The sequence below is a fragment of the Pelophylax lessonae genome (assembly GCF_965119305.1).
Source record: "Pelophylax lessonae genome assembly, chromosome: 13".
NCBI lineage: Eukaryota > Metazoa > Chordata > Amphibia > Anura > Ranidae > Pelophylax > Pelophylax lessonae.
The window spans coordinates 97514671-97541271 of NC_138780.1; the positions used below are offsets into that span (position 1 = coordinate 97514671).

The 26601-nt window shown below is 46.0% G+C and overlaps 1 protein-coding gene across 2 annotated transcripts in view; it reads right to left on the reverse strand.

Annotated features, from left to right (window-relative positions):
* The window catches only part of G2E3 (G2/M-phase specific E3 ubiquitin protein ligase), an 82658-nt gene that overhangs the window by 12954 nt on the left and 43103 nt on the right, over positions 1-26601 (reverse strand). For both annotated transcript variants that reach the window (XM_082275201.1, XM_082275202.1), the window contains exons 9-12: positions 20906-21030; positions 15886-16000; positions 14248-14552; positions 11689-11870 (exon numbers count right to left, since the gene is read on the reverse strand). In XM_082275201.1, coding sequence (XP_082131327.1) covers positions 11689-11870; positions 14248-14552; positions 15886-16000; positions 20906-21030 — 727 coding nt within the window. The remainder of the gene's footprint in view (positions 1-11688; positions 11871-14247; positions 14553-15885; positions 16001-20905; positions 21031-26601) is intronic.

Sequence of the window (26601 nt, forward strand, 5' to 3'; positions counted from 1 at the left end):
CAAAAGCACAATAACTTTAAGGTTACTTTTTTCAAAACATTGCTTTGACAGTACAATTTTTTTTTTATAGATCTCTATATATCTAATGGTTTGCATATACCTTAATAATGTAATGTACAAGTATCTAAACAGTCTATAGGTATAATTTATTTCAGTAAATCAATATCAGACCAAGTGTCCAAGCATAATCCAAAGTCCATGTCAGTTCTAGTGGCTCTCCCCTCTTCAAAGGTTGTAAAATCACCCCTTTAAAATCGGACCTATACTAAAAGCATATTAGTAGGGTCAAGCATGCTTAGACACATATGCTAAGAAATACCAAGGATCACATTATAATAATACACTCCTGAACTCTCCAAAGATCTTACAAAAGCGAACACATGAAGTGGCACATAGCATAAAAATTATTTAAACAAATTCAGCAAACCTAAATGAAACCGTGCACATACAACATGCATAAACATGTGAGCTCTCTGTTCTGGATAGTGTCAGATCAAAGATCCAGTTGATATTATGCTCCTCCAACCCTAGCTGGCCTCTGCATATCACTTCTGGTCTGCGCAGGCATCATCAAGCTACAACAGGCAACTTTCATTATTTCCATGTTAAGTAGGTGACACAAGACAAGTGTATATGTGAACATGCTGTTTAGTTATTGCGCAAGCATATCAATTAACATTTAGTAGTGCTGCACTTGAGGTTTAAGAAGATGCGCGTGTGTTTTTTTTGTTTGTTGTATATTCATTATTGGTGCTGCCTGCGTGACATTTAAATATTTTTGGCACTTAAGTGAAGCACAAAAGGTTCAGATCAGAGGAATATTTATAATGACTGACAGTATAATTGTAGGTTTTACCCTTTAGAAGAATTCAGCACACAAAGATAACAGATATACAATATAAGCAGCCAACTGGGCTACATTACAATATACTGTACATAAAAAAAAAATGGATTTTTGTAAGAACTTACAAAAAAATCCTTTTTTCTGAAGTTCATTGACAGACGCATCTCCATATTCTTCTTGACCATTGGGTTATGCTGCCCCCTAAAGAAGCCCTAGGCAGGAAAAAATCTTTACCATGCCTATGGCGCAGGCCCTGCAAGGATACACCCACTCACTCTGCTATAGGAGTCAGTTTTGTTGCAAGCAGTGTTTAGAAGAAAAACCCTATCCCACTCAGAAATAGAGGGGCGGGTGCTGCATCTGTCAATGAACTTCAGAGAAAAGGATTTTACGGAAAGTCGAAAATCTAGTTCTCTATCGTTCATTGACAGACGCAGCTCCATATTCTTCTTGACCTTTGGGACGTCCCAAAGCAGTATTTGCATGAGGGGTGGGAAAACAACGTAGGAACGAACAGAATTCTCCAAAGGCAAAACTTAGCCAACCAGTTAACATGGAGCTCAAACAAGAACTGGAGCTCACCTGGAAACAACATACACCCTCAAAGAGACCTTTTTCTCTTTTAAAGTGGAGTTCCGGCCACAAAATCGACAATCGATTTTGTGGCCATCCGCTTGCTTTTCATCACCTGAAAAGTAAAAGGATAGTTAGGATTTTTTTTTTTTTTTTTACTTACCTTGTTATTGTAGAAAGAAATACTCCCCTTTCTTTCACTTCCTACCTCGGCGGCCGCGGCCTGCGCCATCACTTCCGGTTTGCAATGATTCCTGGGAGCTGAACGTCATCGCTCCCAGGAATCAATGCGACGGCATCGGCCCCGCTCATCACTTCCGGTGCGACGCCGCATTCCCTGCTAAACTGCTTCTGGGCATGCCCAGAAGCTGTGGAGGAATGCGGCTTTGCACCAGAAGTGACGAGAGGGGCCGGTGCAGGCGCATTCTGGGAGAAGACGACACGGAAGAGGACGCAGAAGAGGATCGCGCTGGCTTCAGCTGGCCACAACAGAGATGGCAACGCTGGAGAAGAAATTTTAAAAGTGAGTATTTCTTCTTGCAGGTAAGTGCGAACCGGGACAGATCAGAGGCTAGCCATTGTGGAATGTACTAGCCCTGACTGTGCCGGGGGTATGTTCATTGAAATTTTTTTTTGTGGCCGAAACTCCGCTTTAAAACAGCAGCCTGCAAAACCTTGCGGCCAAAAGAAGCATCCGAAGATGCAAACACATCTACTTTGTAGAATTTTGTGAACGTGTGCACAGACGACCAACTTGCTGCCTTGCAAACATGCATTACTGACGCCTGATGGCAAAAAGCCCAAAAGGCACTTAGCGCCCTAGTAGAATGCGCCTTCACAGGGAAAGGTGGAACCTGACCCTTCAGTGAATAGGCCTGTACCACCGTCTGCCTGACCCATCTGTATACGGTCACAGCAGACGCAGCCAGTCCCTTGCGAGGTCCTTCCGTGAGGAAAAAAAGAAAGTCTGATTTCCTGAAAGATATAGTAGCCTCCAGGTAAACCCTAATTGCCCAGACCACATCCAAAGAATGCAAGGCAATTTCCTTGGGATGCTTGGGCTTAGGACAGAGTGAAGGCAGCATAATGTCTTCATTCAAATAGAAATCAGAAACCACCTTCGGAAGAAACGACTGATTAGGTCCAAGTACCACCTTATCTCTGTGGACCACCAGATAAGGTGAACGGCAGGATAGCACCGCCAATTCAGATACTCTAAGAGCAGAGGTAATAGCAACCAAAAAGGCTACCTTCTGCGACAGTATAAGCAGAGGAAACTCCCTAATGTTCTCAAAGGGAGGTTTTTGAAGAACAGACAGTACCAAGTTAAGATCCCACGGAGGTAATGGTGATCTTATCGGAGGAGTCATATGGCAAACCCCTTGAATAAAAGTGCAAATCAAGGCATGCATAGCTAAAGGCATTGAAAAAACACAGCCAAAGCCGACACTTGGCCTTTAATAGTACCCAAGGCCAACTGCTGTTCAACCCCTCTTCGGAGAAAGGTCAAATTCCTAGCCACCGAAATTAGGTGAGGATGCACCTTCAACGATTCACACCATGAGATGTACGATTTCCATGTAAGAGGATAGATCTTCCAGGAGGTAGATTTTCTAGCTTTTAACAGTGTAGGAATCCCCGAGTCAGAAAGACCCCTGTCCTTCAATACCTGGGTTTCAACAGCCACGCTGTTAAAGCCGACGACTGTAAAAGAGGATAAAAGATCGGCCTTTGGTGAAGACCCTGGGAGCGGAGGCGAGACCAAAGGGTAAACGCCACAAATTGATAATGCTCCTCTCCTACAGTGAAGCAAAGAAAACACTGGTGTCCAGCATAATTAGGGATGTGTAGATTTGCATCCTTGATATCGATGGAGGCCAAAAAGTCTTGTTGGTGTAGGGATGCCACTACCATGCGAATGGACTCCATTCAAAACTTCTGTACCAGCACAAAATGGTTCAGAGCCTTGAGGTCAAAGATTGGATGCACTTTGCCTCCTTTCCTGGGAACAGTGAACAGGTTTGAATAGAACCCCTGAAAGCATTCCGCAGAGGGAACCGGCACAATCACCCCTTGCGACAGCAGATCTTGTACCACCTCTCATAGATCCCTTAACCGATCTGGAGATAGGAATAGGTTGGACGGGAAAAATCTGTCCGACAGACGAGACCAAAATTCAATCTTGTAACCCAATCGGATCAGTCCGTGGACCTATTTTTCCTGAATCAAGGGAGGTGGTTCCAGAAAGAAGCGAAGTTACGGGTGAGGGCGTCTATTCATGCAGACGGGGATTTGTCTGCAGATCTGGATTGGCCTTCTCTCGGCTTACTCGACCAGGTCTTCTTGGAACCCTTAAAAGACCTAAATGGCTTAGAGCCTCTCTCTTGCGTGCCAGAGGCATGAAAGGGCCAACTGTGGGCTGTAAAATAAGGCCCCCCTCTATTATGTGGGGACTTGCCCTTGGGGGATTGAGGAAGAAGAGTACTCTTCCCACCTGTAAGACCCTTGATCAGTTCATCCAATGAGGATCCAAACAAGCGGTCCCCCGTAAAGGGGAGCTCTGATGGTGCCTTTTTTGAAGCCTGATCCACAGACCAGCTTTTTAGCCACACCTTGCGTCTAATAGATACCCCCACCGCGGATACTCTGGCTACAAGAGGGGCTGCATCTAGCGACGCATCACATATATAGTAGGCTTAGACCATTTGGTCCATTAGCTCTGTCAAGCCCTGAGGGAGCCGTTAGGTTTCTAGGTCACTTTTTTACTAACTTTGCGCAATTCGTTATGGTCTGGGACACCCGAGTAATCACAAAGATTGGTTTAAGTATTGAGCTCGCTAATCACATGTAAGTGGAGGGACAGAGACTCAATCCTTCTATATACAGAGTCTTTAGAGACCGGGGACACCTCCACCGGGACCACAGTAGATTTGTTCAGTCTGGAGACTGGATGGTCCACCTTCGGTGGAACGGTCCATTTTGCGGATACCGCATTTGCAAATGGATATCCCCTCTTAAAACGCTTTGGAACCACTAACGTGTTTGAGGCGCCCCCATTGGTCAGAGACAATTTTGTCAAAAAGTTCCAGACAAGGGAAAACTTCTGCCCAACTTCTGGGATTTGCGAGTGCCAAATGACACCTGCGTCCCTGACGCTGCAGAATCGTCCGCCATTTTTAGAGTTTCCCGTACTGACACCAAGTGCCTCCATAAGGCGCTTTCCCACGCGGCTGCAGACGAGGATGTGATGTCCTCGCCATCCGAGTGCGATGACGCAGAACCCTGAGGGTGACATGCGTCCGCGGTAGGCTTGTGACGGTATCAGATTTTCATGCTGCGATTAATTGATTAAGGTTTTGCCACGGTATACGGTATTATCACGGTATTCTATTATTAAATTTAAATTATTAAATTTCTACCTCACTTGAATTTCATTGCTGAATTTAGGGGCTTTGGTTCACTTATGCACATTATTATATAGTCAGTCAGTACAGACTCTGTGAACCAGGCCTAAAAATAGGTCATCAAGCAGTGTCTGGCCTAACTGGTGATAACTGGTCCTGGCGCTCGGCTCCGATCCGATGGCCTGGTCATTAAGAGGGCAAATCCTTGTGGTCAAGAAGTGGTTAAACCTGAAGGAGGTGTTGTTTATAAATTACTTTACTATTGCTTTAGGCCTGGTTCACATGTATGCGGGTTGGTGGTTCACATGTATGCGGGTTGGCGGCCCACATTTGCACAGGCATAGCAGCCCATTGATTTGAACGGGCTGCTATGCCCTCATTTTCCGCAGAAAAAAGGTGCATGCAGCATTTCTTTAAAATTCAGTGGCCTTGAAATCCATCCTGCTTTTGCACCATGCGACTAACCTGCAGTTCCTGCTCTGGCAAGCTTTCTGCATTTTTTATATACATGAGCACGGCATTTAAAAACAGTTTGCGTGTGCAGCAACGGCAGGTAAGTCGCATGGTGCAAAAGAAGGATGGATTTCATGGCCACTGCATTTTTTTAAATTCTGCATGCACCTTTTTTCAGCTGAAAACGCAGGCATAGCAGCTCAAGCCCATTCACATCAATGGGCTGCTATGCCTGTGCAAATGTGGGCCGCCAACCCGCATACATGTGAACCACCAACCCGCATACATGTGAACCAGGCCTAAAGCAATAGTAAAGTCATTAATAGATAAAAACACCGGTCCTCCTGCAGGTTTAACCACTTCTGGATCGCAAGGATTTGCCCCTTTAAAGACCAGGCCATCGGATCAGAGCGCCAGGACCAGTCATCACCAGGTAGGCCAGACACTGCTTGATGGCTATATAATAATGTAATGTGGGCTGCTATGCGTGTATATATATATATATATATATATATATATATATATATATATATATATATATATATATATATATATATATATATATATTAGAGCTGCACGATTCTGGCCAAAATGAGAATCACGATTTTTTAGCTTGGAATAAAGATCACGATTCTCTCACGATTCTCTGTGTAACAAAAAAAAAAAATTGGGATAACTTACTGTTACGTTTTTTTTTTTTTTATTCATTAAAGTCTATTAATTGCGTTTGAAAGACTGCTGCGCAAATACAGTGTGACATAAAATATTACAACAATCGCCATTTTATTCTGTAGGGTCTCTGCTAAAAAAATATATAGAATGTTTGGGGGTTCTAAGTACTTTTCTAGCAAAAAAAAAACTGATTTTAACTTGCAAGCTACAAGTGTCAGAAAAAGATCCAGTCTTTAAGAGGTTAAACTTCCTTTCTCCCTTGCAGAGGGAAGGAAAAGATACAAATGTAATCATTTTTGTTTATAGTTAGGTGTTAGCTGTGTGAGTGAATGAGTCATCCAGCTCAATGAAATGTATCAATTCACAAGTCAGACCCAGGAGTAGATAAACTCGGTATTTTAAAAATGCCACAATAACAATACCGTGGCTATGCAATACCGCGATATATCGAATTACCGAAAACCGGCATATGTCTAGTCCGCGGCAGCCATATCTACCTCGGAGAGGCAGGCGAGGACATAGGGCGCTTTTTACTAATTGTGTTTTTTAAAAGCAAATCCACTTTTGACTTTTCCCCTTAACCGCAAGGAGGGGATCTGAAGGTGAAATTTGTTCCTGGGACTCCATATGAACCCCAGAATAGCGCAGTGTCACTTTAAGAAAACTTAAAAACTGTCCCAAACCGCTGCACCAGTGGCACTACAAATCTCAGCCACTAGCACTGCAGATAGCAGGGTGAGACAGAGAGACCTACAGGGACTCCAATAGACATACCATTTGATATGGAGGAGAACAGGATTGTTATTCTGGCAAAGAAAACTATCTTCACAGGAAGAGGAAGTACCTGGGTCATGCACTAGAGGAAAGGCCTAGCTGTTCCTTGCTGTCCAGCGTTCGAGGACTCCGGGAAAATGGCCGCTATATGCATTTATATGGGGAAACTACAAAAACATGGCCACCCATACATTTAATGGGAACTTCTGCAAAATGAGGCTGAACGATTCTACAGTAAAATGGCGACCCCCACGGAGCGCCATGTGGTCCCTGGGACCTCTAAGAGGTCCAAAAGATTTGTTGCATCGAAGGGTATCTGGAAGGGACCCCGGCCAGAGTTAACCACCCCAGCGGATCCGCTATTGCGGCATCCAACCTCCGAGGCCCCCCTTCGCTGACTGAGGTAGGGACCCCTATGATGGTGGGGAGGGAGGCCTTGGGGGGGGCTGGTACATACCAAGAGGCTAGGGGGAATGAGGGGTACCTGAAGAGTTCGGACCTTCCCAGGGAGGGGCCCGCGTCCGCCCTGAGACCGCCAGAGCTATGGGGGGACACTACTCACCATACCAACGAACTCGGGTGGGCGCCACTCCGGACAGACTACCTCTCCACTCGGGGTGGGGGTGCTGATGGCCAAGGGGTACACTGCAGCTCAGACTGAACCAGGTCGTGTGCGTCCCGGCGAGGTATTTCACTTGCAGGCACCCCTTGTTCATTGGGGCTCTGTCGTAGCGAGGCCTAGCACTGGGCTATAACCTGCACACGCTCGCTGGCCAGGCTGGGAGACCTTAAGGATCTAGGATATCCAGTCCGAAACCCAGTCCGGCTGTTGATTGCAGTTCTCCCATGAAAATAAGTAGCTAAAAAAATTACCATTTCAACAAAGGTTCCTTGGGATAGTAGATCCTGCCTGAGAGGAAACTGCCAAGGAACGTCGGCAACCAGCCGCACCAGATCAGCGTACCAAGCCCAGCGAAGCCAGTCCAGAGCGACTAAGGTGACCAGAATCCCTTCTGCCTCGGTCCTGCGTAGAAGTCTTGGCAGAAGCTTGAGAGGACGGAAGGCGTAAATCATACAATACTGACCCCCACGGGGCCACTAGCGCGTCTGGGGCGTCCGCCAGAGGATCCCTTGACCAAGCAACAAACCTCTGCACCTTTCTGTTGAGCAGAGAAGCCAACAGATCCACCTCGGGGGTGCCCTACCGGAGACACAGCTGGTGGCACATCTCCGGTTGAAGGGACCACTCCCAGTGGACCAACATCAACTGACTGAGGTAATCTACCTGCCAATTTTCCACCCTGAGAATGTGTATGGCAGGGAGGGCTGGAACGAACCGTTCTACCCACCTTAGAATGCTGGCTACCACCAGAGCCTCCAGGACACTTCTTGTGCCTCCTTGGTTGTGCCTCCTTGGTGATTGGCAAAAGTCACGGCTGTGGCATTGTCCGATTAAAAGCACACTGGACAACCCTGAAGACAATCTGTCCAATGATCACTCAGAGTTCCAAGACATTGAGAGGGGATCTGGATGCTGGAAGAGTCCAGACTCCCGGAGCAGAATGCTTGCTGAGGGCGACTCCCCAGCCGGACAGGCTGACATCCATGGTGACCACTGTCCAATACAAGGGGAGGAAGGAATTTCCCAGCTGAAGCGCCGGAGAACGAAGCTACCATATCAGGGACTCCTTCATGCCCCAAATCAGCTGGATTCGATTGTCCAGAGACTGCGGAGTCTTGTCCTATTTAGTCAGAAATCTTTGCAGGGACCTCGTATGGAACTGTCCAAACGGAACCGCCTCGAAGGTAGGCACCATCAGGCCCAGCAGCCTCATGCAAGTCCAGAGGGATGACAATTTGTTGGACAGCAGGAGGCGAATTGCAGCCTGCAATTTCTGGAGTTTGTCCAGGGGAAGGAGCACTCTGGGCCTGACTCGGTCTTAGCCAGATAGTCCAGCTTTGTGGACGGAACCAGAGCAGACTTCTGAAAATTCAGAATCCAGCCCATCTCCCGCAGAGTTCGTATTGTTATCTCCAGGTTCTCCACCAGAGCAGAGGGTAATGCCACAAACTGATAATTCTCCTTTCCCACAGCAAAGCGGAGAAAACACTGGTGACTGGCGGAAATTGGAATGTGAAGGTAGGCATCCGTGAGATGGATAGAGGTGAGGAAATCCCCCTGACGAAGGGATGCCACCACTGTTCGAATGAACTCCATTCTGAACTTCTTTACCCGCGCAAAGCAGTTTAGCGCTTGAGGTTCAGGATTGGATGCACTTTGACTTCCTTCCTGGGAACTGTGAACAGGTTTGAGTAAAAATCCTGAAAACGTTCCGAGGTTGCAACCAAGACAATCACCCCTTGAAGGAACAGGTCTTGTACCGCGCCAAACAGGCCCTGTAAGCAGTCTGGGGACAGGTGCAAGTTGAAAGGAAAAAACCTTGACGGGGGACAAGAGCGAAACTCGATCTTGTAGCTAGACCGATTGACTTTGTGGACCCACTTGTCTTGCACCCAGGAAGTCCACGGGTCCGCAAACCTGCAAAGACATCCCCCCACCCCCGATACGGGTGAGGGCGCACCTTCATGCAGAAGGAACCTTGTCACTGGGTCTAGAGAAGCCGGTCTTGGCTTGCCAGACCAGGTTCCTTTGGATCCTCCAGAAGAGGCCCTGAAAGGATTCGAGCCCTTGTCAGTCGACCCTGAAGGACGAAAAAACTTAAGAGGTGAGAAGGAAGGCCCACGTCTAAGACGAGGTACCTTGCCCTTAGTAGCCTGTGGGAAAAAAAAAAAAAAAGGAACTCTTCCCCCTGTGAGACCTTTAATGATGTCATCCAGGGTAGCTCCAAACAGACGATCTCCTTGAAAAGGAATATCAGTCAAGACCTTTTTTGAAGTACTTGAGCCAAAAAAACACGCCGAAGGACCACTGTCAAAACAGAGGCAAGCCATATCCAAAGAGGCATCACAGATAAACGGCAGCCCCTGGACCAGCTGTTCCACCAGCTCGGCAAAGCCAGCAGGGGGGGAGCTGTTCCCCCCTCTAGGTCACGGTTTAGGAGCTTAGCCCACTCGGTCAGAGTTTGCGACAATCGGGCAATACTGAATACCAGCCTCATTCCTGTGCCAGCCAGAGTGCACATAGTGCAGGCCATAGCCTCCACCTTCCGTTCAGCCGGATCCCTAAAGGCCGGGGACTCTTCAACTGGAATCATGGTTGCCTTGTTTAACCTGGAAACCAGAGGGTCCACCACCGGTGGCACAGTCCACGTCTTAAGAAAGAACTCCTCATAGGGGTAACGTCTAGTAAAGCGCTTAGGTACCCCACAGGGACCCTTTGGTTTCCCCGACTCTTTAGCAACAATTCTGTCAAAATAGGCAGGGAACGGAAACACCTTTGCCACTTTGTAGGACTTGTGAGCGCCAAAAGGGCACTTGCTCCTCTGTCAGAGCTTCAGCTGCCTCCTCCATCTTCAGGGTCCCACGCACAGATACAATCAGTGCATCCACCAGCGCCTTTTCGTGCGCAGTTGCAGATGTGTAGGAATCACCCTTGCTATCCAAGGATTCCAGGCGTGTGGTTGCAGACCCAGCAGGGTGACCCATGTCCGTGGCACCTGAATCATATTTAGGATCTGATGAGACAGATGAGGCAGGGGAAGGCGGGGAGTGATTTTTGCTAGCCTGTCGCTCAAAAGCCACCTCCACCTGGGAACACAAGGGACTTGAGGACCGCCGTCAGTGCATGGATGGATGGTTGGGACCAGGAGGAGGGCCCCGCAGCCTCAGAGAGGGGATCAGATGGGGAAATGTACTCCATGAGTCACCAGGGGGACCCCACAAAAAGTGTAACACACTGCTAAGGGACAACCCCCACCGCGCTGGCAGCACCACCCGGTGGCCAGGGACAACCACCAAGCAATCCTCAGCAGTGAGGCAGAGGACCCCACCAGACTCACCACCCACAGAAAAAGGCACCTGCAGCCGCCAGGAGAATCTGCACTTCACGTGCGGCCATCAGGAAGTAAAATGATCCAGGAGTCAGCACCAGGGGATGAGGAGGGGTCCCAAACGCTGAAATCGCCGGCCACAGGGCTCCACTGTCATGGCCGCCGCTATTTTCAATGGCAAACCACAAGAAAATGGTCACCGGAATTCACAAACATGGCCGCCGTGTATAGAAACACAGGCTACAACAAAACGGTGGCACAAGGCTTCCGGGGACCCAGGACCAGGAGGGAGACCAGGCCTCAAGGACAGATCCAGGCAGGGCATTGGGCCCTGGCAGGAGCCCCCACCAGGTACAACCCCCCCCCCCCCCTTCAGCACAATCGATCCTCCGATCGCAAGCGGCGCACCCCCCCCTGGCCCCCATCGCCAGTTAGCGCCCTGCCCCCATCCCAGGAAAGTGGCCAGACCACCCAAATAGCCCCAGCATGGAGGGGGGGGGGGGCAGGTTGAGGGACTTGGCAAGTGGGGGAGCACGCTGAGGTCTGCGCGCCCTTGCTGGCCAGACTAGGGTGATCAATGGATCTAGATTATCCAGCCCACCCCTGGCTCACAGGAAAAAATCCAGGAGAAAAAAATTTCTATCTAAAAAATTTTGCCAGGACGAAAGATCCCAGTAAGGAAATAGGTCTTTACTCCTGGACTAGGCAGAACAAAACTCACTGGCTATAGCAGAGAGAGGGAGTATACCCCCCGAGACTGCTCATGGGTGTAGTCAGAATTATTTTCTGCCTAGTGTCCTACTCCTGTAGGGGACAGTATAACCCAATGGTTATGAATATCAGGAGCTGTTCCCACCAATGAACGAAAGAGAAAAATATTTTTTAGTAATTTGTACACATAATATTCACTTAATTCAAAAATAAAGCCTAGCAATGCATCCAGGGAAGAGGTAATTTAAAAGATTTTGACAATCGTAATTTACAAAGGCAAGATGATTGTATTGCCCCTCACACTTACCGTTAGTATTGCTTCTAAGATATTACGATCTGCTACATCCTCTAACACTGGCTGAACGTGCTGAGAATCAGAGATCAGGCAAGAAAAGAGTGTTTGGGAAAGAAATCCTGGAGCTGGCCCTCCGTGTACTAAAGCAATTGCTAGCATCCTACCAGCTTCGTAGTACAAGTTATCTTGCAGAGCTGTAAGGTGACAAACACATTTAAGAGCTGGATCAATATAGGCAAAACATCCTCAGTTATCACTCTACAGCAAGAGACATTTTCCAAACAAAACCAGCCATCCCCACATGGACAGGCCTACTTTGCATGGAGATTGGGTGGTAGAAAGGAAAGCTGAAGACTAGGATAGTTCTACATAGGAAAATGATGGATTTGGCTTTTAAAACAAAAAAAAAAAAAAAAAAAAAAAAAAAAGATCCAATCTATCAATTCTGCAGTGATGCCCTGCATTATTTATTTTTTTTCCTCGACCTAGTCGTTTTTGTATTTCTTTGAAGATTTCTGTCAACACGGTTTCAAAATGTCCATTGGTAAATACAATAATCAGCCTAGGAAATCATTTTTTTTACGTTACAACTTTTAATAGTTAAGAAAAGTGTGGACTGAATTAGTTGATCAGAGGTTTATCAACCACTTCCCTACCTACAATGAGGCCGGCAGGAACACTTCCTCGATCCGGGAGGACGTCCTACGACGTGGCTCGCAGTGCAGCGATCAGGGATGCAGCATCCCCGATCGGTGTAAAGAGCCAATGAAATTGGCTCTTTACTAGGTGACCGGCTGTGTCCAATCACAGCCGGTCACAGAATGCAAACAGAAACCACGGTAACTAGCAGTTACTATGTTCTCCTCCTCACACAGGATTGTGTGATCGGAGAATGCGGTAACAGCTAGTTACCGATTACAGTCCACACCTAAACACACTGATTGCCTGCCCCCCCCCCCCCTCAATAAAGGGGACCTGTCAGTAGCCCATCAAAGTACCAGAGTGCCCGTCTCCAGCCCAGAGTGCCCGAGTACTCGTCTCCAGCCCAGAGTGCCCAAGTACCTGTCTGCAGCCCATCAGATTACCCAAGTACCTGTCTCTCGCCCATCAGAATACCCAAGTACCTTTCTGAAGCCGATCAGTGTACCCGATTACCTGTCTGCAGCCCATGCCTTCTAGATTATGTGTTGGGGTGTTTGCTTTCCAAAATGGGGTCATTTTGTGGGGGGTTTCAATTGTCCTGGTGCTCCAGGGCCTTCAAAAATGTGATTGGTTGTAATTAAATTATATGCGTAATTTATGCTCCAAGAACACCTGACGGTGCTCCTTGCATGTTGGGTCTCTGTATGTGGCTATGCTGTGACAAAGTCTCACATATGTGGTATCACCATACTCAGGAGGAGTAGCAGCAGAATGTATTTTGGGGGTGACATTTTTGCTATGTACATGGTATGTGTTAGAAATATCTTATAAATTATCAACTTTGGTGTAAAAAAAAAAAAAAAATACAGTTTTCATTTTCTTTCCACATTTTCCAAAAAACTTATGGAAAGAAAATGACATGTTCAAAAGACTCATTATGCCTCATAGAATATACAGTACGTTGGGGTGTTTGCTTTCCGAAATGGTTTCATTTTGCGGGTAATTCCATTGTCCTGGTGCTCCAGGGCCTTCAAAAGTGTGATAGGTCGTTCGGAAATTATATGTCTAATTTATGCTTGTAGAACACCTGACGGTGCTCCTTGCATGTTGGGCCTCTGTATGTAGCCAGGCTGTGTAAAAGTCTCACACATGTGGTATCACCATACTCAGGAGGAGTAGCAGAATGTATTTTGGGGTGTAAGTGCAAGTATGTATATACTATGCGTGAGAAATAACCTATTATGACAATTTTGTGTAAAAAAAAAAAAAATAAATAATAATAATTTCCTAATTTTCCAAAGAATTGAGGGAAAAATTTACAACTTTAAAAAACTCACTATGCCTCTTACTAAATACCCAGGAATGTCTACTTTCCAAAAAGGGTCATTTGGGGGGTATTTGTACTGTCCTGACATTTCAGGGCCTCAAGGATTGAGATAGGCCATCAGTACATCAGTGTACTAGTGGTGATCAATTTTCACTGATTGGTACCATAGCTTGTAGACTCTATAACTTTCACACAGACTAAAAAATATCCCCTAATTTGGGTTATTTCTACCTAATTTGGGTTATTTCTACCAAAGATATGTAGCAGTATAAATTTTGGCCCAAATTTATGGAAAAAAAATTATTATTTGCAAAATTTTATAATAGAATTTAAAACAAAATGTTTTTTTTTTTTTTTTTCAAAATGTTTGCTCTTTCTTCACTTATATCGCAAAAAAACAAAAAACCCAGTGGTGATTAATTACCACCAAAAGAAAGTTCTATTTGTGTTACAAAAATTATAAAGAAAATTCTGAATTTCTGAATTGCTGAAAGCTGAAAATTGGTCTGGGCAGGAAGGGGGGTGTAACTGCCCTGTATGGAAGTGGTTAAAGAAAAGCAAATAACTAGGACAAAATCAATACGCTGCTGACAATAACTTACCATCTGGATTTAAAGAAAGATTCTTCCGTTCAGATCCCTCAAAAACATCAGAGTTCTCAATATCAATCAGCACATTTTTGAAATACTGAGAAAGGGACATGTCTGCTTGCTGGCATGCATTTTGATTATCTGTGATGGATACATGTAGGCTGCTACATGGAGAAAAGTTTCCTTTGCGGAAACAGCAAATGGAACTTTTCCAAAGGGAAGTCCTTTTCACCTTTATATTACACACGGAGTTTATGATCTGAGACCTCAATTCCTGGAGAATATCAAATATTTGCCTGTTTTCCATTTGAATTTGTCTGTGAAAAAAAAAAAAAAAAATCAGATTGCCTTTCATGAATTTGAATACTAGGGTCGTTTTCTTTATAAGTGTACATCCCCCAACTCTGATACAGAGGATTATGTAAAACCACGCCTCTAGGTTTAGAGTGGAACTGAATTTGAAAAGTTACGTTTTGTCATCTTAGAACAGGTACATCTTCACATATTATAGTGTCACTTAAATTAAAAGATAAAGAAACCATCATACAGCCACAGTTACATGTACTCTTGTTTGCTAATCCATGTTGTCAACAGTCTGTTCCATCATGAAGTAGATTGGGTTTTTTTTTTCTCCCTTTAAACAGATAATATCTGTTTGCAGTGCAGTGTTACTAGCGGTTTCTCTGTAGAGCCAAATGCTGCATGCAAGTTTCCCTCAAGATCGTACTGACCTGTCTAGCTGATCCAACACGCATAAGCAGCACAGTGAGGCTGGAGGTGAAGAGGACCTGTAATCTGCCCACCTCCTATGATTGACAGTTCAGCCCTTCATTATACCAACCAGCAAAAACTGTTATGTCATTAAATGTGCGAGTACTCATGGGACATGTAGAAGTCAGATTTTATGTCACCACTGCACTGCTCGCTTGTTCTTGCTGGATTTAAAATTTTACCTGGAGACCTGCAAAGATCCTCCTTGCTTTTGTGCTTTATTAGAAGAAAAGTTTTTTTTTTTTTTTAAAGAATCATACTTACATAGGTGGATGTAGCATCAGTCTGATTCTGCATCTGTCCCCCGTCCGCTCTAAGGCTGAGATCTGAGCGATCAAAGACCGCTGATAACTCAGTTCTAAGTGCTCTGTGAGGAAAAAGCTACTGACTGTCCGTACCCTCTGTCTGCCCAGCCCCCTGCGCTCACTGGAGCACTGGACTGTGAAGGGAGCAGCTGGCTCAGGCTTTCAGCGCCTCACAGAGGCTGAGCCAGGTGCTGGTCCAGGGTTCTGGGCAGATGCTGACCACGTGGTCGCAATCTTTTCTCAGCCTGGATTGGCTCTATGACGTCAGCCGACAGTGACCTTCAGCAGCGATGAGCCTTTCCTCTGCAGCAGAGAAGCGCAGATCTGTAGGAGGAACTCTGTTGTCCTCCTCTGCTGACTGCCGAGACAAGGTGTGTAGGGAGGGGGGGTTACAAGGGTGATGCTGCAGGAGAGGTGTGGAGGCCAAGTGAAATGGCCTGGAAGGCCACATTTGGCCCATGGGCCTTGTGTATGACATATGTGGTTTAGATAAATAATTTAAAAATAAAAGCTCAGCCAGCTGCTTTATATGCAGATAAGTGATGTTACATGGAGCATTGGCTTTGATACTTACTTTAAAATAACTCTCCTGGGTGTTTTTGATCGCCTGGGGCATTTTGGAGAAGGCTGTGCAACCCCAGTTTCTGCATTACCAGATGCATTATGGGAGGAGGGATGTGGTCGCTTTACTGTTTAAAAGAAAAAGAAAAAAAAAAAACAAAAAAAAGTCAGTCATTCTATGTTCAAACTCTAGAATTCATTTCATGTCAACTACCCCTTTAAAAGTAGAACCAAAAAGGCAAAACTTTTTTTCATTTTGGATAGAATAAGGAAGGGTTATACACCCAGTCATGTTTTTTTTCCCCAATTTTTGTCCCATTAGTGGGATTTCCCTTCACTTCCTGTCTCATAGCCAAAACAGGAAGAGGGAAAATTCCTCCTAAGAGGGGATACCTGATTAATCGCCAGGGTCAATAGAACTAGTGTCCCCATTGGAAGATTTTCCCCATTTCTGTTCTGGGGATATTGACACCAGGGAGCCACTAGGGTGTATGACGTTGGCTAGAGGGTCCCGAAATCGTGCCACAAACCATTGAACTTTCCTGTTGAGGCGAGAGGCCAACAGGTCCACCTCGGGAGTGCCCTACCTGAGACACAACTGACTGAACACCTCTGGATGAAGTGACCATTCTCCCTAGTCCAGCACCTGTCTAAAGACATCATGGTTTGATGACAAAATGCGTTAAGCTGACACGCACGCCGTGCCTTATCAACTCGTGGTGGAACGCACGCCGGCCTCTGATGGGTCTGGCTCGCGCATAGTGTGGTTAACCCTACAAATGAGCTTTTTGTTTGTATGTTTGATCACTGTACTAGTTTTTAGGCCAGTATGGGATTTTTCATGATATATACACACACACACACACACACACACACACACACACACACAAACACACTCTATATATATATATATATTATATATATATATATATATATATATTTACAAGAAGAGGAGGTCGCGCTCCGTTTTTTTAATATTTTTTTCTGCATACCACTCCAGAGGCAAAGGACCCGACCAGCCCGTTTGATCCTATTACCGTAGAGTAAGGAGGATCCACATCATCCAGGGAGTGGGAATTTCTGCACTCAGTGATTGCACTGGGTATACCTGGCTCCCTGTATCCATCCAGCCATGGTTGGGACACTGACTCACCACGACAGGAAGAGTGCACTGTTTATAAGAACACTAGTGGATTCCTTTTCCTTTTGAAGAGTTTTTTCTTCACTATTATTCACTTGGACTTTTTCTTTTATTATATTTTATTATATTTCTCAAAATAATAATATTTTTTTTGCATTGTAGAAGTATATGGTGACACATAGTTAATATTCATGTTGCACAGACAAGTTTATTTTGTATATGCTGCATTGTACACATTAGCAAGCGCTGTTCTCTGCTTAGAGCAATATATCTGGTAGAGTCTTATTTTCATTACTTACCTATTGGTTGACACCGCAGCTGCTTTATATATTGCATTTCATTGTTCTGCACTTTTTTTCTGTCACGTTGTTTGGAGAGAGTGGGTATATGCTGCTAGTATATACAAATATTTTTCACACAGACAGTCCGCCTGCCAATTTTCCACCCCTTGGAATGTGTATAGCAGAGAGGGCTGGAATGAATCGTTCTCCCCACCTCAGAATGCCGGCTACTTCCTGAGCTGCCAGAACACTTCTCATGCCCCCTTGGTGATGGACATAGGCCACGGCCCTGGCACTGTTCAATTGAATTCATACCGGACATCCCTGGAGAGGACCTGTCCAATGATCCAGGAAAAGCCTGATCGCTCCAGTACATTGATCGGTAAGCCCAGACTCCACCAGAGTCCAGACCCCTTGAGCACAATCCGTGCCAAGGATGCCTCCTCACAGGGATAGGCTGAAATCCGAGGCGACAACCGTCCAGTACAGGGGAAGAAAGGATTTTCCCTGAAGTGCTGGACAGCAAAGCCACCGAACTAGGGACCCCCTTGTTCTCCGACTCAGCGAGATTGGATTGTCCAGAGACTGAGGTTCCTTGTTCATCTTCACCAGAATCTTCTTTTGCAGAGATCTTGTGTGGAACTGCAAACAGAACAGCCTCGGAGGTAGACAACATCAGGCCCAGCACCCGCATGAAAGTCCAAAGTGATTATCGTCTGCTGGACAGCAGAAGCCGAATCACCTCCTGCAACTTCTGAAGTTTTGCTAGAGGGAGAAACACTCTGGCCAAGGCCAAGTCTAGAGTCAGTCCCAAATATTCCAGGCTTGTGTCTGCCCCTCGGCAGCACGTACGCTCAGAAACGAGTCACATCCCCAGTGACTTCTTCCACACACGACTGCTGACCAAGCCTCGATTACATCCGACGGACTCAGAGCCTCGCTCTCGCCATGCCGTTATTGCCGGCTATGGTGAAGAGGAGACATGTCCCACGGGATGGCAGCACGGACCGGATGACATAATTCCTCACCTCCCTATCTTGGAATCTCCAGGAGGGTGCCTAACACGAATCTGCTTACTTACAGATGTGAGTGTACATTATACTGAATAAAATGTGTTTAAAAGTCTACACTTAGAGGCGCCTCTTTCTCTCCTCAACTCACCACCACCGGACAGCTCACAGTAAGCTTCTGCACAACGCGCAGCAATCAGTAAAAGGCATGTTTGGCTATTAGCACTATACGCCCCCGGTGACGAAGTCGGAAGCGAAACGCGTCGAGACGTGACCAAACGGCATTCAACAATCATTGTTTGAGGAGTGCTATGACATCCGGGCGATCTGTCTTCCACGGCATGGAGCCCGGAGAGAGGGTCTGACGGTGAATACCTCCCTGTTGCATGATATGCGTGATTTTATTATATACCAAGTGAGTGGTATTTATGGTGGATGTGAATAAATGCAATTTAAAAACGTTATTGCACTAGTGGGGATTGTCCTTTCTTTTCACATGTTCTGGAGTGCTGCAGCTGTGCATACACCTATAGAAGTGCTTTCCAGAGTGATTTTTGAGATCTATGCCTTATAGCTTAGCCACGAGAGTGGGTAAGCAACAACATTTGGTGAAGGAGCATTTTAGATCTTCCCCAGGTATGGTGGTGGTGGAGATTGGTGACCCATTATTTCATATCACAACAATCAAAAAACTCCTTGGATGTTTTTTTTATCTTATGGACTTTTAAAGGACTTTTTAGAATATCAGTTTTGTGTTTAAATGGTTACTACACATTTATGCATGCTTATGGATTATATTAAGAGGTGATGTTTTTTATCATTGCTCGTATATTTTTTTCCCCCATTTGCACTGTAGGTAAAAAGGGGATCATTATTTAGTGATTTCTAGTCCAATGTGGTGGCAGGAGGAAGTGGGAGTATAACCCCAGGGACTGCCCCATAGGCATGCTCAAGCTTTTCTCTCTGCCTAGTGTCTTACTCCTGTAGGGGGCAGCATAACCCTACGGTCATGAAGAGGAGGAGCTGTGTCCATCAATGAACGAAAGAGAAAAAACATTTATCTTTAGTTAACTTTAAAAATACCTGCCGCAGAGTCTAAGATGCTTTCTGATTAAAAAAAATAATAAAAAGGAGTGGAGTGTAATCCTAAACCCAAGATCAAAACTGTATTGTATTACAGCTTACCAGTTCTAGGCTGTACTAGTTTTCTTTTTTCCACAAATATGTTTCCCCAATCCTGTCAGCAACACACTTCCTGTCCTAGAATGATAATACTGTATTTGCTGGGGAGCAGTGTTGTCACCCTTGGTGGTTTTCCTGATTGGACTTCTATGGCAGACCCCAACAACACTGTTGGACAACGTTTGAAGCTTTGGTATACATTTTAAGCAAGAAGCCATAGAAAAAATAAGGTTATATAGTTCATAGACACAGCTCTATCCAGGTTCCAAAGTTAGAAGTGCAACTAAGGTAGCAATGCACTCATGGTAGTAGAGATGGCAAAGGGAAAGATCCCAAATATAACGTTTTAAAACGGAAACAAATTTATTTTGAAAATGTGTTAGATGTAAACAAAACCAGGTATACTATCATTCATAGTCTGAAGAACTTGACCCTGAGAGAAACTACAAATGAATGAATGAATAAATAAATATGTACAAGCTACCTCTTCCAAACCCTCACCAAAATACAAACTGTTCATGAGCTAGAACAGATGATCAATCAATCAATCAATCCACAAAGAATACAGAAGGGTTACAACCAGTCAGTTTTTTGCTGTGTGTCTCACGGTGGAGATTTTACTTAACTTGCTTCTAGAGAATCTAGAATGTACAAGAGAAAGTGAGAGAGAAGCTCTTCCAAGCAAGAGAAAATTCCCTTGGCATTGATCAGCATTTATTCTGGTATCACTCAGGCACAAAAGGGCGACTGTCCCCACTGGGAAAACAACAATAAAAAGCACTTTGCACAGTTACATTTTAAGTGTTTTCTTTTCAAACTCATCAAGATCAAGCTCTCACTGAGCTGCAAGTAGCAGTAGAAGAATCTTGAAGGTTTATCTGTGTAATGCAGGTTCCTTGGTACCCCTATTTATTTAGTGACACGGATTGATTTACTAAAACTGCAGAGTGCAAAATCTGGTGCAGCTTTGCACAGAAACCAACCAGCTTTTAGGCGTTATTGTCAAAGCTTAATTGAACAAGCTTAAGTTAGAAGCGGATTGGCTACTATGCACAGCTGCACCAGATTTTTCATTCGCCAGGTTTTAGTTAATGAAACCCACGGTGCCCCAATGATGAGTGGTCAAAAAAACAGATCAAAGCTTTCGTGGCAGCGCTTTGACAGGGAAAAGTGGAACCTTGCCCTTGAAATCATAGGCATAAAGGATGAGTTGTTGAATCCACCTGGTTTTAGCGGAACCTGAAGCAGGATGTTTCCTGCGGGTACCTTCAGGAAACGGGAGACAAACAGAGTAAAAAAAGAAGACCGAGACAAAACAGAAAGATGGCAGATTGGCAAGAGTTTGAATTCCTAGATTTTACACAGTAATACCCTAAAAATGTCAGGTTCCCCGACAAAGATGAGAAAAAAGGCAATTACCTGGTGTGCAGCCAACACTTCGACAGTCTGAGCATTCCCAGGTCTGATTCAGGTGTTCTATCGAGGAGCAAGCCATATGTGTACCACGAGATCCACAGCACTGGCAGCGCAGAATCTCCCATTTGCTATAGGTAAAAATGTGAATATTGACAAATTTATCAGCGTAGATAGACAAACTGAATAATCAAGATTATGCTGACTGAAAACACAAAAATGGAAAAAAGAGGGGTACACAAACAGTCTCATAGTGTAGTGTGGACCATTTATTACCAAAAGAAAGTAATGCACTAACAAGGGGGAGAAATGGCAGGTGCGAGTCCAAAGCATGGTCAATAAGGGGGAGCGCTAGGAAGCCCCGCTGGTATAAGCGACATACAGTATATTGAAAAGCCAAACCGGTTTCTGATAGCCCCTGCAATACCTGCTCGGTCTTCTTCAGTGGATGAGTGCAAAGAATTCTGGGATACGCACTCGTATATGCTTGTTTATACGCTGATCAGGGTTCAGGAAAGTGCGCCCCAAGTAAGTTGTTTTTTTTTTTTTTGAGAGAGAGAGAAGGAGAGGAGTTTTTCAGGTGTAAAAACACATTTTGCCCATTTACAAGTGCTGAAGTCTGAAGCCAAAAATGTTGGATTATTCTAAAAGATAGCTCATGTACTTCTCAGAACAAAGGACATCAAGTGTACAAGTGACCGAAATGTGAACAGGCACATATTACAAACAATGGATTGTGCATGTTCAGCATAGTCAGGTTTAGGGAACCAATCTACACAACACTAAGGTGTGAATGGGGGCTTAAAGTGCTTTCACTGCCTGTTCAAATAAGTAAATAGTAGTATTAAACCCTTTTTCACTTACACCATGTTAACGTACACAGTAAGGTTTTTTTTAACAGAATGTCCTTACATACAGTACATGTGTTCTTTAAATAAAAACTAGCTAGCTTCTCTGAACTTATTGTAGAGGAAATGTGCACAGTACAAGTCACAAGACCAGTCCTCTTGTTCAAAAATGTTTAAACATAAAAATTCCTAGTTTACTATCTAGAATGCGGATTGAGATAGAGGCGAGAAATTGAAGTCTATGCATGCGCACATTCATACTTCTATATCAAGCTGGCTGTATGTAGTCTGTTGCAAGTATAAATTGGTAACTTCTAGAGGCAGCCTCCCAAAACCCTCCTGTCATTGACAAATTCAAGGCCCTGCCAGAACAGGAAAAGTTCCAACACTTGCAACCAAGCCACTCCCGTCCTTGTAAGCCTACTGGTGTGTTGACTGGCAAACAGTAATAGAAATACGTAGGGTGCAGGAAGGGGCAGGCATGCTTCAGTACTTTAGGAAGTGCTTGAAGCTTTACCTATCAGAACAACCTAGCTATCAGCTTGGATTAGAAGGACATAATGTCAGTAAATGATACCTTGATGAGCAAACAAATTAGAATACGCTAAGCGCAGTTGTCTGGCTAAGTTTAATAAACAATGGGAAGATTGGCTCACCACTTGATGTGTAGCATACGTACTACACTAATATTAGATAGGCTACTCTCTTGACATGAATCTATTTGTTGCTCTGGTTACTCCAAAACCTTTTCATAGTTCTTGTCCTGCTCTTTGGGCCTCACCGTATGAGAAAATACTTATATAGATATTGGGCTGGAAACTGAACCCAAGGGATGGAATGGTTGTAGACTGCTTGGAGGTTACATAGATGACGTGAGATATAAAAGTTTTAGAATGTGTCTATTATTATTATTATTACTCCTTTATTGCACAACAGTCATAAACAAAATGTGTCTCAATGCTGATAAATCAAGTTCTACCAGCATGTGTTTGTGATTTTTATGTGTGTAAAAAATAAGAGTTTTGTAAGATCTTACAGTAAAAACTTTTTCTCTGATGTCCATTGACAGACGCAGCCTCATCTTCATGAGCTGTGTGGGTTATGTTGCCACCTGCAGGAGCAGTCTAGGCAGTACGTTAGTACAAAGTTTTTACATATACACGCCCACGGGGCTGTCCCTCCAGACATAACCCTCACAGACAGCCCAGCACATCAGTTTCGTTGCAAGCAGTGAAGACAAAAAAAACATCCCCATCAGAGGGACAGGTGCTGTGTCTGGCAATGGACATCAAAGAAAAAGATTTAACGGTAAGATCTTACAAAAATCTTATTTTCTCTATCGTCCATTGACAGACGCAGCCTCATCGTGATGAACGCAACCAGAAAGTAATGTAAAATCCAAAGGCTGAACCTAGCCAACTTGGTAACATGAAGCTCAACCAAAACATGAGCTCACCCAGGTAAAAGACCCCTAAGAGAGAAAAAAAAAAAATAAATAAAAACATTCTCTTATGAAAAACAGCAGCCTGCAAAACCTTGCAGCTAAAAGAGGCATCCAAAGAAGCCAACAAATCCACCTTGAAAAATATTGTAAAGGTGTGCACAGACGACCAAGTCGCTGCCTTACAAACCTGTACAACCGAGGCCTGATGGCGAAAAGTCCAAGAGGCACTCAGCGCTCTAGTAGAATGAGCTTTCACAGGGAAAGGAGGAACCTGACCCTTGTGTGCATAACCCTGAACAACCGTCTGCCTGATCCATCTGGAAATGGTTGCAGTGGACGCAGCCAAACCTTTACGAGGACCGTCCGTAAGGACAAAGAGAGAGTCCGATTTCCTGAAGGCCTCAGTAACCGTCAGATAAGCCCTTATCGCCCGAGCCACATCCAGAGAGTGCAAGGCAATTTCTTTGGGATATCTAGGCTTAGGACATAAGGAAGGCAACACGATTCACTCATTAAGGTGAAAAATCGACACCACCTTAGGGAGAAAAACTGAATTTTTGTAAAATCTTACCGTAAAATTCCTTTCTCTGAGTCCTCCGACAGTCGCCGCCCATTCACACAGTCTTCACCAATGGGTATTGACCTTTGCTCCGCAGGAGTAGCTAGGCACAAGACTTGTTGGTAACAAAAGCTTTTAGCATAGACACACCCCTAGGGGCTGTCCCACTAGTCAATACCTCCCTGCACCAGCATTCCCAAATCAGTTTGGTAGCATAGCAGTAAGAGTACACAAAACCCCAAAAGAGGGAAGGGGGGCGGCGACTGTCGGAGGACTCAGAGAAAGGAATTTTACGGTAAGATTTTACAAAAATTCAGTTTTCTCTTACGTCCTCCGACAGTCGCCGCCCATTCACACAGTCTTCACCAATGGGATGTCCCAAAGCAGTGTAGACATGAGGGGTGGGAGACGCAGCCGCAGAAAAAGCAACGCAGTACCCACATCAGAGAAAGGAACCTTACACAGGGTAAGAGAACCAGCTGGGCAACAGGAAACGTGCTCAACAGGAGCAACAACCCAGGAAAGACAAATAACCCAGGGGTAAAACACCCCAACAGCCAAAGACCCAAAAAAAAAAACAGGGTCCCTAAGGCACTGCCGCACTGAGAACTTTACGACCAAAGGAGGCATCGGCTGATGCCTGAACATCCACCTTATAAAACTTGGAGAAGGTGTGCACGGACGACCAAGTCGCCGCCTTACACACCTGGGCCACTGAAGCCTGATGCCGAAAAGCCCAAGACGCACTCAAAGACCTGGTAGAGTGCGCCTTCACAGGGAAGGGCGGAACCCTTTCCTTCAAGGCATAGGCCTGCACAATGGTCTGTCTGATCCATTTGGCGATGGTCGCAGCCGACGCCGCCATGCCCTTCCGAGGTCCCTCCGGAAGGACAAAGAGGGAATCCGACTTGCGAAAAGATTTAGTGGACGACAGGTAAACCCTGATCGCCCGGACAACATCCAAGGAATGCAAGGCAACCTCCTTAGGATGTTTTGGCTTCGCGCAAAGCGAAGGCAAGACAATGTCTTCATTAAGGTGAAAATCCGAGATCACTTTCGGAAGAAAGGACGGGTTAGGTCGCAAAGACCACCTTATCCTTGTGAAGCACCAAGTAGGGAGAGCTGCAGGACAACGCTGCCAGCTCCGACACCATGCGAGCCGAAGTGATCGCCACCAAAAAGGCGACCTTTTTGGACAGCAGAGGTAACGAGATCTCCCTGATCTTTTCAAAGGGAGTGTGTTGCAACACGGACAGAACCAAGTTCAAGTCCCACGGAGGCAAGGGCTCCCTCCGAGGAGGGGCCAAATGACACACCCCTTGAACAAAGGTGCGAATTAAGGAATTTGACGCCACAGGGCGCTGAAAAAGAACGGCCAATGCAGAAATCTGGCCCTTTATCGTGGCCAGCGCCAAACGCTGGTCCACACCCGTCTGGAGGAAAGCCAGCACTCTCGACACCGAGTATGAGCGAGGGGAATACCCCCTGGACTCACACCAGGCAAAATACGCTTTCCAAGTACGGTAATAAATCTTCCCCGAAGAGGCTTTTCTAGCCTTGATCAAAGTGGGAATGACCTCAGGGGAGAGACCCTTGTCCCTCAGGACCTGGCTTTCAACAGCCAGGCCGTTAAAGCCAGCGACTGTAAAGCAGGAAGGAATATCGGCCCTTGAGACAGAAGGTCTTCCCGGATCGGCAGGCGCCACGGAGGTTCGACCAAATGAACGAGGTCTGCGTACCAAGACCGGCGAGGCCAGTCCGGTGCCACCAGAATCACCTTGTGCGGTTCCGAGGCCAACCTGCAAAGGAGCCTGGACAGCAGCTGAATTGGAGGAAAGGCATACATTAGACGATACTGATGCCAGGGCGCCACCAACGCGCCCGAGGAATCCACCCGAAGATCGCGCGTCCTTGCCACGAACCTTTCCACCTTGTTGTTTAGATGAGACGCGAACAGGTCCACATCCGGTGAACCCCACCTCGCGCACAACATCTAGAAGACATCCGGGTGTAGGGACCATTCCCCCTGGTCCAGGGTCTGGCGGCTCAGATAATCCGCCTGCCAGTTCTCCACCCCCGGTATGTTACTGCCGTTATCGCCGGGACGTGCGTCTCGGCCCAAGACAGAATGTCGGTCACTTCCCGAGCCGCTCGGGCACTCCTGGTGTCCCCTTGGTGGTTGATGTAAGCCACAGCGGTGGCATTGTCCGTCTGAAACCGAACTGGACGGCCCTGAAGCCGTCCCGACCATTGGAGAAGGCAAAGCTTTATCGCTCTCAATTCCAGAATGTTGATCGGAAGGGAGGATTCCTCCTTTGACCAAGTTCCCTGGGCGGACAGGTTGCCCAGAACACCACCCCAGCCCGACAGGCTGGCATCCGTGGTGACTACCGTCCAGAACAACGGACGAAAAGACTTGCCCCCGACACCGCCGGGGACTGGAGCCACCACAGAAGACTCCTTCTGGTGCGGTGGCTCAATGAGACCCGCAGATCCAGAGACTGCAGTCGCCCGTCCCACTTGGCAAGAATCTCCGCCTGGAGACCCCGCGTGTGAAACTGAGCAAAAGGGATCGCTTCGAAGGCCGTGACCATCAACCCCAGGCATCTCATGCATGTCCTGAGAGACGAGAATCGGTTGTCCCTGAGGGACCTGACTTTGTCCTGAAGCGTCCGGAGCTTGTCCTCCGGCAGGAAAACCTTCGCCTGAACAGAGTCCAGAACCATCCCCAGATAGGGAAGGCGAACCGAAGGACACAGAGTCGACTTCGGAACGTTTATGGTCCAACCGAACTCCTGGAGAGTCTGCACCGTGGTGGACAGGTCGGTCAACAGGCTCTGGCTGGCATTCG